Source organism: Cornus florida, unplaced genomic scaffold (genome assembly GCF_030987335.1).
Source record: "Cornus florida cultivar Cherokee Brave unplaced genomic scaffold, ASM3098733v1 CherokeeBrave_3.0.0_Hap2_Chr03, whole genome shotgun sequence".
Classification (NCBI taxonomy): Eukaryota; Viridiplantae; Streptophyta; class Magnoliopsida; order Cornales; family Cornaceae; genus Cornus; species Cornus florida.
Genome location: NW_026775573.1, coordinates 3,728,668 through 3,743,567, shown reverse-complemented (window position 1 = coordinate 3,743,567; position 14,900 = coordinate 3,728,668). Strand labels below are relative to the sequence as shown.

The following is a 14,900-nucleotide window of genomic DNA, read 5'->3' as shown; positions in this document are numbered from 1 at the left end:
TCTATTTGTTGTAAAATTCAAAATATAAAAACATTTTTGGTAAAAAAAGTGTTTTAAAAAACATAACGGCCAGTTTAGAAAAGTCATTTTAGAGTTTTTCTTTTTCTTTTTCTTTTTTTTTTTGGTACAGTTACAATGAGAAAACATATAAAAACACCAAATTGGTGTTTTGGCTTTTCTCCACTATTCACAAAACGCTTCGTCACTTTACAAAATAAAATATTTTTTGCCAAATAAGTTTTTTCCATGGTCACTGTTACACTAGCTGACAAATATAATTTCATTACCTAACTTCTTATCATCGATCTTTTCGGTCCCAATTTTTCCTTTTTCTCTCTCTTCTTCTTGTTTTTCCCTCCGAGTCTGGTTGTTCACCAATTCTTCTTATATATCTCCCTCTTGATATACACATACCTAAAGTATTCTAGAGACAAGATTCAAAATTCTTTATTCTCGCTCCTTTTCAAGATCACCTACTTTTCTCTATTCATAAATCTTCCAAGAATATATTCTTCCAATCCCAGATGAAAAATGTGCGAAGATTTTTTTTTTTTGTAAGTAAATATCCATATAAGAGTTGCCATTACAAAACACATTAATCTCTTACTAAAAAAAAAAAAAAAACAACTAACTAACCTAGAGAAGAGAAACGATAAATCTTCTCAAAGTTTCTGTTTGATTTTTCTGATACAAAATCTGAAGGAGAGAAACATTGTAGCTTTTATTTTCTTTTTCTTTTTCTTTTACTTTTTTGTTCTGCATGTTTTGGTTTTGTGCTTCTGGATTTACAAAACATGAAGAAATTTATTTTTTTTTTTAATTTATTTTATTTTATCTTCAATTTTGCGAAATTAGAAAGTGAGACAAAACTAAAATCAAAGATAAATTTGAATACAAAAGAAAAATTGAGAATAGAGGAAGAGAAGAGAGAGAAAAATTGAGAATAGAGGAAGAGAAGAGAGAGAAGGAAAGAGGTAGGAGTTATATTTTTTAAAAATAATTTAATGTGGCTAATGCTATGTTTGGTTAGAGGGAATGATGTTAAGTTCAACCGTTTATTCTTTTATTTGGTTAGACTCTGTTATCATTTTGCAATATCTCATACTTTACAGAAGGAATGTAAAAGATTTTAGTCCTAACACTTCGTTTAAAATAGATGAATCGGAAGGAAAAGAAAAGAAATGAAGTAAAATAAAGAAAATCTAAAGTCATTGAAACGGCGACGTTCTCAAAACGGACTGGATAACACTATAAATATACACAAAGCACACACTTTTAGTTGCAGAGAGAGAGAGAGAGAGAGAGAGAGAGAGACGATAGGGGGGATTGGAGAGAGAGAGCTTGATTCCAGCGACGGCCACAGCTTCAATGGCATCAATGTCTACCAATCACTGCTACATGAATTACTACAAACGCCACAGTGGCTCTCTCCTTCCCCGCATCATAGCTTCTCAGCAGCAGCAGAACAAATCTACAGACAAAATGAATCGAAGGTACGTATTCCCCCTCGTTCTCTCTCTAAACCAATCTATTATCTCTCTCTAAAATTCCTGAAACGAAAGTTACAAATGACTGTGAAGGGAAATAATACTCAGGAGCAGTGAAATTGCAGTGATTGGAGCCATTTTCCAATTCAGGTGTGTACCTTCCTATCCTCTCCTTATCCATTTCGCTAATTCATAGGCTTTATTTTAAATACATATTGAATATATAGGTACTCTTAATCTGCTTTATATTTATCTTTTACAATTTTGCTTTAATTTTTTTTACTGTTAGAAAAATATAGTTCAGAAATTTATTGTTCTTTACAAGCGGGTATAATTATTGGTCAAGGTTATTTATTTTAATAAAATTATAATCTGAATTATGTTGATGTAATGCAGCGGAACAAAACCTGATTACTTGGGGGTACAGAAGAACACTACTAGTCTGGCTCTATGTCCAGCCACTAAGAATTGTATATCAACTTCTGAGAATATAAGTGATCTCACTCACTATGCCCCACCTTGGTAAGAAATTCATTTTTTCAAATAATTAAAATAATGAGTAAAATCAATCTCTTATGAGTCCAATTTGTATGAATATCTAGGTTTATGTATATTTATTTGATACATAAAAGGGCTAGTTCACTGGAGCTCGAGGACTTTTTACTGTTTCGAATTGTGACCTCGAAATCATAATAGAATAACCATTATGTCACAGGCCCACGCTCACCTATATATAAATATGTCATGTGTTCCATGCCTATAGTTTTGGACTAGTAAAAAGGCATTGTGGTCAGTTTTGAGACTTTTGGCTCAAAATCATGATTCTAGACCTTTTCTTTTTTCTTTTTTGACCAAGAGCAATATCAAAACGGGGACTATTTTTTTCTTGTGAAACACATGGAAAATTTCATAGCTGCCCAGCTGATCAATCTCACATGTACCATGAACCTAATTTAATGGAACTATATTTTGTAAAACAGTGGATGATTATTCACCACTTTTGACATTTGAATGGCAGTTAAAGTGTGGGGTTGGTGTATTCTTTCGCAGGAATTACAACCCTGAAGAGGGGCGCGGACGTAAAAAGCCTGTGAGTAGAGAAGTGGCAATGGAGGAGCTTCTTCAAGTGGTAGGAATTGTACATTCAGGTTCATTCAAATATTTCGTATTCATTCACACACTATATGTACATGTATATGACAAAAGGTTAACAATTAAGGCCAAATTTCAAGTCAAATCAACCACAATTTGTGCTTGATTGGATCAATGACACTGGCCTTTCTAAGCACCAAATGAGCTCAAAAATCAACTCATTCTGTCTGTTTGCACTTTGCAGATAAAATCTACAAAACCAGACAAGTTCACGCCGCGGATAGTTGAGAAGAAAGATGATTATGTGCATGTGGAATATGAAAGCCCTATATTGGGGGTAAATGAATCATGCTTCGAACCTAATTTATTTTTGTTACTATTGTGCCTCTAGGGTATAGTGTTCATCCATTAATTTCCTCCTCTTCCAGTTTGTTGACGACGTTGAATTTTGGTTCCCACCGGGCAAGAAATCAATTGTAGAGTACCGGTCAGCATCTCGCCTGGGAAACTTTGATTTTGATATTAACAGGAAAAGGATAAAGGTGAGAGTTTACAGACAGTTTAGTTTGCTTGTGTTTGCATTTCGTATTACACTTGTCATAAAAGTTTTGATTCAATTTAGTGACTAGTTTGACTTGTTTTGGTCATTTGATGCAGGCATTGCGGCTGGCTTTGGAGAAGAAGGGATGGGCATCAGAAGATAACCTATGAGGAGAACAATAATAGATTGCTAACTGTCTATTCCATTCGAAGTATATGAATCAAGAATCAGAGAAAAAGAAAATCAATAATGTCTGTTACCGAATGAATACAAAGGAATTGGCTTATTTTTACAAGATCTACATTTTACGTTGATTGTGATTGGGACTGGGACGGGACACTCACTAAGGGTTCACTAGCCTCCATTCTTGCTCAAGCTTTCTGGGGAAAATAAATCAGAAAATTAAGCAAACATGGCTAACTTTAGATATGCACCAGCATGTTTATGGTAACACAGTGCTATTGAACACATGGCATGACAGAAAAATTAGTTGAATGATGATTCATTCCAAAAACTTCATAACCGTAAGTTTGTTTTCACCAGGATTATGAATTTTCATTTTCGTTTTCCTCCAAATGAAGAGGGTGGGTAAGAGCAAGAGTGTCATGGAAATATTTCCAATCTATACTTTCAAAAGAACCAATCATGGCTACGTTATAACTTAGATTGAGAATTGAAGACATGTCAAACACAAAGTTTCATGTTCACCATAGGATTCCTAATTGCAACACTTCCATCGAGTAGGAAAAGCAGTTGTTCAAACTGGATTCATTGAAAAGCAAAGAGATGATAATTGATGAGCCACGATGACGCAGAAAGATCATCCCAGCATATGTCAAGATTACCATAGATATATATCTGGAATGTCACAAAATCCCAGCAGCAAGGACTGCATTAGGAATGAGAGGGATCAATCTTTCCTGAGCTCCATATACTCACGACGAATTCCATCAGCATTTATTAGGAGTGAGAGGGATCAATCTTTCCTGAGCTCCATATACTCACGACGAATTCCATCAGCATTTAAGACGACTATCTCCAGCTTGTCCCCCTGTAACAACCACCCACATTTTCATCAGGAGTGAATAAGGTGGAAATTCATAGCTGAAGAAGCTATAATTTGAGCCTCCTATTCTCATTTAAATTTAAATATAGGGTTTTATACATTACTACCAGATTAATGAGGATCACCAAATGCTTCAAATATTTCCTCAACAAGAGGGGAGCCAAAGGTGGTCTCCAAAGTTCAAAACAGTAATAAAAAACTACGGTATAATTTGAAACAAACTTTAATTTTATAATTAATCATTATTAATTGAAATAATTTATGTATTTTGTCTTGAGTCGGAACTTTGGTTACAATTTAGTGGGTTAGCAAGAAGTACATATATCTCCTTCCAAAATGCATTCAGTTCAACCAACGTACAACTACAATCGGAACAAATTTAAATATACAACACGAACTAGTCATTGTTCTTAAATGGATCTTGACACGTCAACTTAAAGGGTTAAATGAAATCAATGCATATACATCTAGATTTTACCATATAGACTGCGCTATCATTATATCATATATTGAGAATTAAGCACCAAACACATTTAAAGCTAGTAATCAACCATAAGCTCCTCTGAAAATTAATCCATTGGTATTAAACGGCACAATCTCGTAATACAATATAGAACGTAACATTAACGGTTTTTAAATATATATATATATATATATATATATATATATATATATATATATTAAAGGATTAAAAATTGGACAATTGTTTTTTTAATTAGTCTAAGAATTATCTGAATGTCAGCGCCTTTAACAACTATGTCTGACACATCTAAGAAATGTCAGAAATTCTACATATCCTAATTCCAAACGCATGGTTGATACGTCTTTGATAGCTTGGATATTAATATAGACACACACACACACACAAACACACATACATATATATAACAGGGGGTCTGCATTTGCTGCCATAAATTATGACAAAGGCTCTGCCACTTGAGGTAGACTTTAGGTGGGCACCCCTCCTAAGTGCAATGGAGGTGCATAATTTATTTTACATGGAAATTAATTATGTAATTGTTAAGAGATCAAATTGAAGTTCATATGAAATTTATCAAAGAGTTCAACCATATTTTAAAAGCAAAAGTTAGAATACATGGTATATAAAATTTATCAAAGCGTTTGATCATATTTTCAAACCAAATTTAGAGAGATATTTATTTTATGGGGTGGGAATAGGAGGAGAGGACTCATTGCAAAATATGTTTGTACATGTTGATATATGTATCTACCTACATATAAGGACACATGCATAGATGTTTATCATGCCTGTTGTTGGATCTTTGTATCCAACGATATGGCTGGTTATGGATATTGTGATTCATAAATTTCAAATTTCATGTTACAGTCATAGAAGATATATAGATTTACTAATTATAAAGTAATGTTTGTCATTTTGTACTATGACTTGACATAAAACTAAAATTTCTTTGTTTAAGGATTTATACAAAAATTATATTACAATTTTATAAAATGAGGAGAAATTTGACACACACACTTGGATAATGTTACTTCAGTCCCGAGTAACTTAAAACAGGCACCGCAAAGCTGAGAAAAACTTGTATATATGTCATGAAATAGATAATTCAGAGATGATTTTTGAAGGAAAAAAAAAAAAAAATCGGATTTGTTATTTATCTTGTTCTTTACTTGTTCCTTCTTATGGTTTGAATCTGACCTCCATAGCTCATGGGATTTGAGCTTATTAACTGAAAATTGAAAATTTTGCTCAAAAGTAAAGCTTTTCCTGAAAAGCGAGCATGCATGAGGGTGGGAAGATAAGGGTGAAGAGGAGAAAAGGAGCAAAAGTGAAGGCTATGAAAATTGGACAATATATGTAGAACTATCGATATCTATGCAGTAAACATTCTTATTTCCATTCAAGAACAATTTATAGATCTGCTGGTAAAAATTACTACGCATAGAAAGACATTCTAATACATGTCTTGAATGCGGCTTTGGAATTTCTAGAGTCTAGGCATATATATTTCAATTTTTAAATTCATACGGTAAGACTGAAAACCGAAGAGGCAGACACTTACAGTGTATATATCCCTCTCCGTCGCAGATGCAAAACAGGTCTTCACCAAATCAATTGCTTCTGATTCTGAAAGTGGGGTAACTGCATCCTGCAAAGGTAATTGGGTTTTAAACCAGACACTCAAAAGAGAAATTACTGCAGGAATATCTGTCAGCAAATAATTGACGACAAATCCATACCTTGGCAGGTAACAAGAGAGGGCTTGGAGACTTTAGTTGGTTGTCCAGAAAAGGCATGATTAGTGTGGAACCAGAACCTTGGGAACTGTATCCAACTCTCTCATAGGATCCAACGGCATCATATGTGAAAACACAACCCTTGCCTTGAGTATTTGAAAGATATATGTGATGTTACAATAAAACAGGTGGCTAAAAACTGCATAAAAAAAAGCCTATAACATTTTACCTTCATTATCGAGACCACCTAGAACATTGAAAGAATAATAAGGGAAGAAGCGTTTGTAGTAGAGTGTGTTTGAGAGCAGTTGACCCATTGCAGGGCAGCTCATCTGCTTATTGTGTTGATGCTGATAGATCTGTCAACAAGAAATGATATGAAGTGACTTCCTGCAGATATTTTCATCAACCTCAAGCAGCAAAAACAGTTGAAACCAGAAGTTACGTACGTAATTCATTATTGTTAATATATCATGCACATGGGGCCTCACGTGAATTAACAAAAAAAAAAAAACCCTCATTTCTTCAGAATTGACAGTGAAAGTCGCACTCCAAGTGAGGTAACGGAGAACGTTTAAATATTTGACAACAAAGAGAAAATTACATGCACAAAAAAAAGTTCAAAAGCCAAGTGTTTTTTAAAAACAAGCAGATTACAAGGCGGTAAACCATTCAGCCATCAATATATAAGGAAAAAACAGCTGAGATATGCTTTATGGAGAAAAGTCACAAAAGTGTGTATTAACCCTAAATAATGGTGACAAGATGTTAAAAAAAAATAATTAGCTCCAATTTGGCCCTAACATACTTTTCTTTTTTAGTAATAAACGAGTGACGGAAAACCAGGAATAGTAATTAATGACAACAAAGAGAAAGCAGACTTGGGTGGTATGGTCATGGTAGATCCAAAGATGCATGGGTGAGAATAGGAATAGTTGTTTTCCTAGAAGGTAAGGAACAAAGGGGCTAACCAAAACTTACATGCGATGAAACTATTAAAAATGACGTTAAAAAATTAGGAATGTGTTCCCGTTTTGAACGCTTTTCTAATATATTTTTTACTAATCAAAAAAAAAAAAAATGATGTTAAAAAATTAAACATTAGAGGAAACATGGTGCATAATCAGATAGAATAGAAAAGTAAATTCGTGGTGTATAATCAGATAGAATAGAAAAAGTGAATTCATGTGGCCGATCCCATCAATACAGGATAAAGGCAAGGACGATGATGATACTTTTCTTTTTTAATCCTATTATGTTGCACAATATCTTAAATAAACTATAAAATATAAATCTTCCAAGTTATTAGGTGCCCTACCGGTGTCTTTCAAAACCAAAGTACATAATGCAACATAAATCACAAACCCAAGTGAAGTGAGGTGCATATCTAATAGAAATACTGATAAATACAACTGAAACATTTTAAAGCTTAAGCAATGCAAAACAAATTAGCCAAAAATATAGAGAGAGAAACTGTCACGCTCCCAACTTGAGGTCAAAGGCACTCTTGGCCTTTCACTCATCATTTCAACATTCAATCACATAAATAACCCAACAAACATGAATACCAACCTGTTGCTTCATCAATATCCCAACATAACCACGACTAATAATAATCACAACCCATGTCAACATAAAATAAACCAACTGATATCCAGAACTAAATAAAAATCCAACTATAAAATATCCCACTAAAGATAGTCCTCAGTATGTAAGGTCTCTTTCTAAAGCAAAAAAACAGAATAGCAAAATAAACCATTAGAGCATGTCTCACGAGCCTGTCTCAACCGTGCTACCGAGCAACAATCTCAAACGCAATCACTGGATGATGGTTTCCTTGCTAGGTTAATTGCCCCCTTCTCCATGTCTTCTCTTCTTCTTCAATTATCCCTTCTTCTTTAACTACAATAGTAGAGAATAGTAGGAAATCCTACTTACAATTATTCTCCACTTATATACCAGCCATATTTTCCCCTTATCTGGTTGCTCATTTAATATATTTTAGTTTACTTTGTTCTAACATGTAATAGTGAGCTATTCCCAAATAGTATAATTGTTATTATAATCATCTTATTTTATTTTATTTTTAACTTCTAACCATATCTTACTTTGAAATAAGATATGGTTAGAAGCATACCCCTAAATTATCTTATTATTTTAAGCATACCCCTCACCATATCTTATTCAACATTTAAAAAAAGAAAAAGAAAAAAAAAAGATATTGTTAGAAGCATACCGATAAGTTATCTTATTATTTTGAGCATACCCCCCTCACCATATTTTATTCAACAATTTTTATTTTTTTATTTTTTGTTGAGAGGCATGCTTGTAAAATAATATGTGGCATAATTGTTATTATAATATTATTAGCATCTTATTATATTTTTAACTTCTAACCATATCTTATTTTGAAATAAGATATGGTTAGAAGCATACCCCCAAGTTATCTTATTATTTTAAGCTTACCCCCCACCATATCTTATTCAACAATTTTTTTTTTTTTTTCTTTTCGAAATAAGATATGGTTAGAAGCATACCCCTAAGTTATCATATTCTTTTAAGCATAGCCCTCAGAGCCAAGTAATACTTATACGTGCATTGCTTCATCAGCATATGACTACTGGCAAGATCCTTGGCATATCAAATACCATTATGAATATACATTAATATGATGCTAGAACCCTCAAATAATTTAAAGTTATATTATAGTAATTGTAAATGTTAATGTTCAAGCAGCACATCTAACTCAAAGTAATTAAACAATATTATTTATAGAGGGTAAAATTATAATATGATAGCCCAGATCAGTAATAGTCACTTCAAAAAAGAAAAGAAAATAAAATGTTATGAAAATATCATTAAAAAAAAAAAATTTGAAGGCACAACTTGTTTTGCACATAAGCCTACCAACAAACATTTGCATGATGGAGGGCTTTGTGTACATCTGACTGAAGGGCTCTTGATAGCATAAAATGAAGTGCTTTGGCTCTGCCTTGATGAGCTCGAGCCCTTTTTTGGGCATAGGCACGCCTTCAATAAGTAACCAAAAATAAAAATCTAACGGGTGTGCCACCTTCTTAAGTTGACCGCTGATTTAAGGAATTAGATTCTTGCTAATTTTCACTATGTATTTAAAACAGTCCCCAGAAATTCAAACCACATGGGAAACAAGCGTTAAAAAATTCAATGTAATTAGCAATCTGCAAGCTATGGGTAGGCATCTCTATGTCCGAAGTGGTACTAGTATTCCTTTCCCGCCAAAATGCTTCACATTAGAAACATAGGCATCCCTTGCCAAGCCTTATGGAACCCTTTTCTAGCATGGTTCCAATGGTAAAACATGTAATTCCTCTATGACGAGTGGCATGACCCAAAAACACCAATAGGAAAAAGAAACAAGCTCTACATATCCCAATCCAAGTAACAATGTAATAGCAAAAAATTAGTACTATCTTTCATCAACTTGAAAATACAAGTACACCACCGAAGAGAATCCCCTTCTTCCCTCCCCACCCTAAGTTATCTGAGGTCAAAATAGCCTCCAATGCAGCAGATCATTCACAAAAGACGCCTTGGAAAGAACGTTAACCTTCCAAATATATTTCCAAGGAAAGCCAAACCTCTTTCTACCGTTAAAGACTACACTATAGGACTTCGCTGCAAACTCACAATTTCTTTCTGCAATCCCATTCCAACAGACTTCCAAGGTCCCCTAACCAGGTAAATCTAACATGTTTAACCAAACATGCCTGTCAATAGCAATACCCGGAAAGGAAAAAACTAAAAAAAAAAAAAAAAACGCAAAGGATATCTTCTGTCCCCTCTGTGTCTTGCCAACTCCATAATCATTAAACCGTCTCTGTTCTACATGCATTTTGCTTACAATTTATAGACAAATACTGCTCGTACAACGCAAAATCAAATAATTTTTGAGTCTACAGAAAGCAATTTGTTATTTTTTTTTATAAAATTTATAAAAACAAAATTTTTGCTCCATTGTTTCTCGCCAACTCCAACTCCAGAAATATGCTCTCTGTTCTATATGCATTATGCTTCCAAGGTATTATTATTATTTTTTTTTATGCTTCCAAGTTATATAGACTAATACTGTTTTAAAAAATCCAGATCATATAAATTTTTTTTTTTGATAAGTCAGATCATATAAATTTAAGTCTCTATAAAACAATTTGATTAAGAAGAATTAAGGGGACCAATTTTTTATCAGGACACCTCCCACAGTTCCTGGTACACATACCTCTAACTAGCATATAAAACCAAAACAAAAATGTTAAAGTTCAGCTATCCTTCCATTATATCCACACATATGCCTTTATATGAAGTTTTTTTCTTTTCTTTTTTTTGATAAGTATATGAATTTATCCATAAGTTGCCTCATTTATGGGCAAATCAGGGCGATCGGTCTTGACAACTCTTACATTATAACAATTTTGGGCCCCAAAGAAGCAAGAGGCAAAGGGAAAAAGGCAAGTGCAAGCCTACCCGAAAGCATGCAAGAACTATACACTCGTAGGAAGAAGAAAGGCAATAAGAAGAGAGAAGGCAAGCAGAAAATGATGCAAGATAAAGGAAAGAAAAGAAGCGGCAAGAGAAGTTTTTATCCATTTATATGGAGTTCATTACAAAGCCTCATTTAATGGTGCAAGATAAAGGAAAGAAAAGAAGCGGCAAGAGAAGGTTTTATCCCTTTATATGGTGTTCATTACAAAGCCTCATGACAAAGTAAAATCCTCATTCAATAAATTGTATGGTCTAGAGAAAACTTAATATTCTAATCAGGCCGTTTAACCACAGTTTCTTCCTTGATTTTCAATAAAAAAATTCAGTAACGACCAACAAACTAATAGTTAGGCACTTAGGCAACATACTGGATAGCCGCTCATAATTTCTGCAAATATGTAATTTGCATCGTACTGAAGAAATCAACAGAGCAAAAGATAAGAGATATAATATATTGCAGGTTATTGGATTTAACATAATTCATGTTCATGTGTTTTGTGGGAGAAAGACAAATGGAACCATTATAGTTAAAATTTTCAAACACTCACCAAGTGTCTAGCTGCCAAGACTTTTTGCAAAGCTCTAACATCAGCCTGAAAGCCTGAAGAGGCCATCACACATTTGTCGGCCCTGCAGGATCAACAAAAGAAAACCATAAATATGGTCCCTAAATAGGAAAATTCTGTCCAACAATTGGCTCCAAATAGGGAATTTTTGTCCAACAGACTAACTCTATGTCCAAATAAATATATATGGACTAGAGATGGGAACCTCCCAAAGGGAAAAACCAATAAAGGAAGAATGTCACTTATTGAGACAACACTTGGATCAACAAAGAAATATTACGTAATTATCAAAAAAAAAAAAAAGAAGACAGAAATATTACGCCATAAAAACCTATAAGCTGTGCTATGTGACGGGTTATGCATGCATGAAAGAAAGGGCACTGATGTTTTCTTTTTCCTTTTTATCAATAGATCATATCCATACTGCCATGCAAACCGTTTGTTATAGTCTTATAGACAACAGATTGATGCTAGCAACACAGTTGTATTGTATGCTATGAAGGTTGAGGATTGGTACTTTCTAGTCAAATTAACTAAAATTTGGTATTATCTTGTATTCCTATGAATTGGTAATAAATGGGGTAGCAACCTTTTTCTCTTTTTATAATTTTTGGTCCCAATACTTTGAGTGGCCACACAATGGACAGTAGCCCTCCCATACCCAGAAAACCCCACAACCACCACGAAGGTGGGATTCACAAAGGTCTCTGGTATAATTACCTAGAGGCTTTACCACCTAGGTTAGTTTGTGCACCATTGAACATATCTTGTTCGTTCCTCATTAACAACAGGGCCTAATTTAATTATCCGTAAGACAAAATCAGGTTCAAAAATTAAGGGATGTATGTAACCCAGGGTACATAACTACTTTCATTCACATTTTCTTAAAAAGAGTTTATTACATGTAGCCCATAATATATAACTACTTTCACTCTACATTCTTTTTTAAAATTTTTTTATACTAATTCAACTTTGTATAAATTTCCATATTCACAAGCATCTATTGACAAACTCAAGCATTCTACTTATTAAAAAATATGTTTAGTCAAATGTCAGCTAAAATATTTCAATTATCTTTACTTGATGAGTTAAATATTTTAATCAACATTCATTACAAAGAAAATCTTCCATTTGGTTTCTTTGGTCAATTACTTAGACAATTCTATAAAATTACAACTGCATTCGGCTAAAAAAAAAAACACTAACAAAATGGCTTGTCAAAAATTTGTTAATAGCATTCCAGAAAATTACAAAAAATTGTTTACATTCCAAAAACTAATGTTCACAAACTAGATGATTACAAGACGTTCCAAAACAATCCACAAGTGTTCATTCCAGAAATTATTCCAACCGTGTGAGTAAAATCAAAGTACGCATCTGGGGAAAATTTTACCTAACATAAAAATATTTTGAAATTCACGATGATGTTATCAATACAAAAACAAACATGAATATAGTACACAAATTGCTAATTCATACATTAAGGTACTTACAGTTTACAGATTTTGGAGTAATCGCGAGTGAGAATATTGTAACCCGTTGACATTCGAGTGTCGGCCGCGATAACACAATAATCTGCCCCTGCAATCGCAACGCAAGATCTGCACATGCCCGCACAAAATCAACACACCCGTATATAAATATATATATACATATACATCTATGAGAGAGACTAACCCTCCATTGTTGTCGTAAGGCGACCAGTTTGCTTGCTGCTTCGTCATTTGATCAGAGAACAGTGGAAATAGGGAGAGAATGAAGGTAGGGCAATAAAATGACTTTTATATAGGGTTTAGGAGTTTGGCTTTTCTTTCTATTCAAGAAATTTAAACTTAAAAAAAGAGCTACTATAATTGTCTAGCTTTGTAACCAAATTTTTAAGAAATTGAATGGGAATTTAAAAAGTGTGTTGGGAATAAAATAGAATTTAAATGAAATAAATTGAAAAGGAAATAAAATTTTATACTGTACTATTTAGCCCTGAGACGAGGCTAGTAAAAAGGCAAGATTGGCAAGTTAAAAAACTGAAACAAGTGGTTATTATTTAAGTCACATAAGTTTTTTTTTTTTTAATAGGTGTTGTTTTCAAGTTTCGAACGCATTTTGCTCTCACACTCAGCACTTTCATTTAAATTCAACTATTTATGTAACTCGGGTTATTACTTATTTTTAAAATTCCAAACCCTATCAAATTTATGAGATTTATTTCGCTTACCGTTTTTCTTGTAAAATACTATCAAATCCTAATTCTTTTAAAATTTCAAAGGTCCCAAACAACTTAAATTCTTTTTATAATTTAATTTCAGTGAAATCATACTTTTCACAACCATTTTTCTTGTAAAATACCATCAAATCCTATTTCTTTTTAAATTTCAAAGGTCCCAAAAAACTTAAATTCTTTTTATAATTTAATTTCAATGAAATCATACGTTTACAACGCGATACTACACTCTCTTATCTTTTCAATTTAACTCCACTTTTCAAGAAAGTATATATAACAATAATAATGGTTAATGGCAAAAAAGTAAAATGACACTTATATAAATTTGTAGCACTGTGCAATGCGCAGGGCATAAAAACACTTGGATAGTGTTTTCGGCCAAGTTTTCGGCTTTAATTGTATATTTTTAAAAAAAAAATTACAGTAAAATTAGAAATCTTAAAATAACAAAATGATCTATTTTAAAATTTTATTTTTTAATTTAATTGATTTAAACAAAATAAATATAACTACATCAAAAATTATTGTTAAAGTTTAAAATACTCTTTTTGTCATCTGGCTTATTTTTTTTGTTATTGAGAAGTATGCCAGTTACTTTTTGTTTCCTTCTTTAATAATTAATTAATTTTATTACTTTGAAGAAAACAAAGTAAATTGTCCAAATCGTAAGAAAGATCAGTGCAATTTATCCTTTTATTATTTAAGATTCTTAACTCTATCTAAATATAATTTTTCCTTTTTTTTTTTTAACTTGTAGCAGCAAAATTAGCGTAACATTTAAAATCAATACCACATGTGTAATTATGATATTTTTTTCGACATGCATTTTGTTAAACTTGTATTTCTATAATTCTATTATAACTCTTTCTAATTCTATTCAAATTTCGGGCATACAACCCTGTTTTTTCATCGAGGGGACCTTTTCCTTGCAATTGGTGTCGAGAAGGAGACAACAGTCATTGACCTGGTAATTTTAACACAAAGCACCTTTAATTATATAGTGCATATTTTAATTCTTCTTCTACCAAAAAAAAAATTCCCAATATGGTCCATATCAACAATTTCACTAATAGTTATTTCAATTTATCATAAATAGTCATTTTAAAGAAAGGAATTGTTTCATTTTGTGTCGGAAATATATATATATATATATATATATATATATATATATATATATATAATATAAAATTAA

At 32.5% G+C, this 14,900-nt stretch overlaps 2 protein-coding genes across 3 annotated transcripts; one reads left to right on the top strand and one right to left on the bottom strand.

Moving 5' to 3' along the window:
- The first annotated feature begins 1,278 nt into the window (after nt 1-1,278).
- LOC132299105 (uncharacterized) lies at nt 1,279-3,432 on the top strand. Its single transcript, XM_059795562.1, has 7 exons — nt 1,279-1,493; nt 1,581-1,637; nt 1,884-2,009; nt 2,538-2,616; nt 2,824-2,916; nt 3,008-3,121; nt 3,237-3,432. Exons 1-7 carry the CDS (start codon nt 1,369-1,371, stop codon nt 3,288-3,290), a joined length of 648 nt encoding a protein of 215 aa, XP_059651545.1. The 5' UTR covers nt 1,279-1,368; the 3' UTR covers nt 3,291-3,432.
- Nucleotides 3,433-3,745: 313 nt separating this feature from the next.
- On the bottom strand, nt 3,746-13,317 carry LOC132299104 (proteasome subunit beta type-1). 2 transcript variants are annotated; one of them, XM_059795561.1, is made up of 8 exons: nt 13,165-13,317; nt 12,981-13,088; nt 11,470-11,551; nt 6,633-6,762; nt 6,407-6,549; nt 6,229-6,315; nt 4,147-4,171; nt 3,746-4,080 (listed from the first exon to the last, which is right to left on the bottom strand). In XM_059795561.1, the coding sequence occupies exons 1-8, from the start codon at nt 13,209-13,211 to the stop codon at nt 4,031-4,033; spliced, it is 672 nt and encodes a 223-aa protein (XP_059651544.1). In that variant the 5' UTR covers nt 13,212-13,317; the 3' UTR covers nt 3,746-4,030. The 2 variants fall into 2 exon arrangements, with proteins under 2 accessions (XP_059651544.1, XP_059651543.1); XM_059795560.1 differs by having other exon boundaries at nt 3,746-4,171.
- Between the last annotated feature and the right edge of the window lie 1,583 nt (nt 13,318-14,900).

Coding starts and splice junctions, on each gene's coding strand:
- LOC132299105 (XM_059795562.1), top strand. CDS start 1,369: ATGGCATCAATGTCTACCAATCACTGCTACATGAATTACTACAAACGC. Junction 2,917..3,007: donor ATGAAAGCCCTATATTGGGG/GTAAATGAATCA, acceptor CTCCTCTTCCAG/TTTGTTGACGACGTTGAATT. Junction 3,122..3,236: donor TTAACAGGAAAAGGATAAAG/GTGAGAGTTTAC, acceptor CATTTGATGCAG/GCATTGCGGCTGGCTTTGGA.
- LOC132299104 (XM_059795560.1), bottom strand. CDS start 13,211: ATGACGAAGCAGCAAGCAAACTGGTCGCCTTACGACAACAATGGAGG. Junction 6,316..6,406: donor CTCTCTTGTTACCTGCCAAG/GTATGGATTTGT, acceptor TTACCTTTGCAG/GATGCAGTTACCCCACTTTC. Junction 4,172..6,228: donor CGGAGAGGGATATATACACT/GTAAGTGTCTGC, acceptor TGGTTGTTACAG/GGGGACAAGCTGGAGATAGT.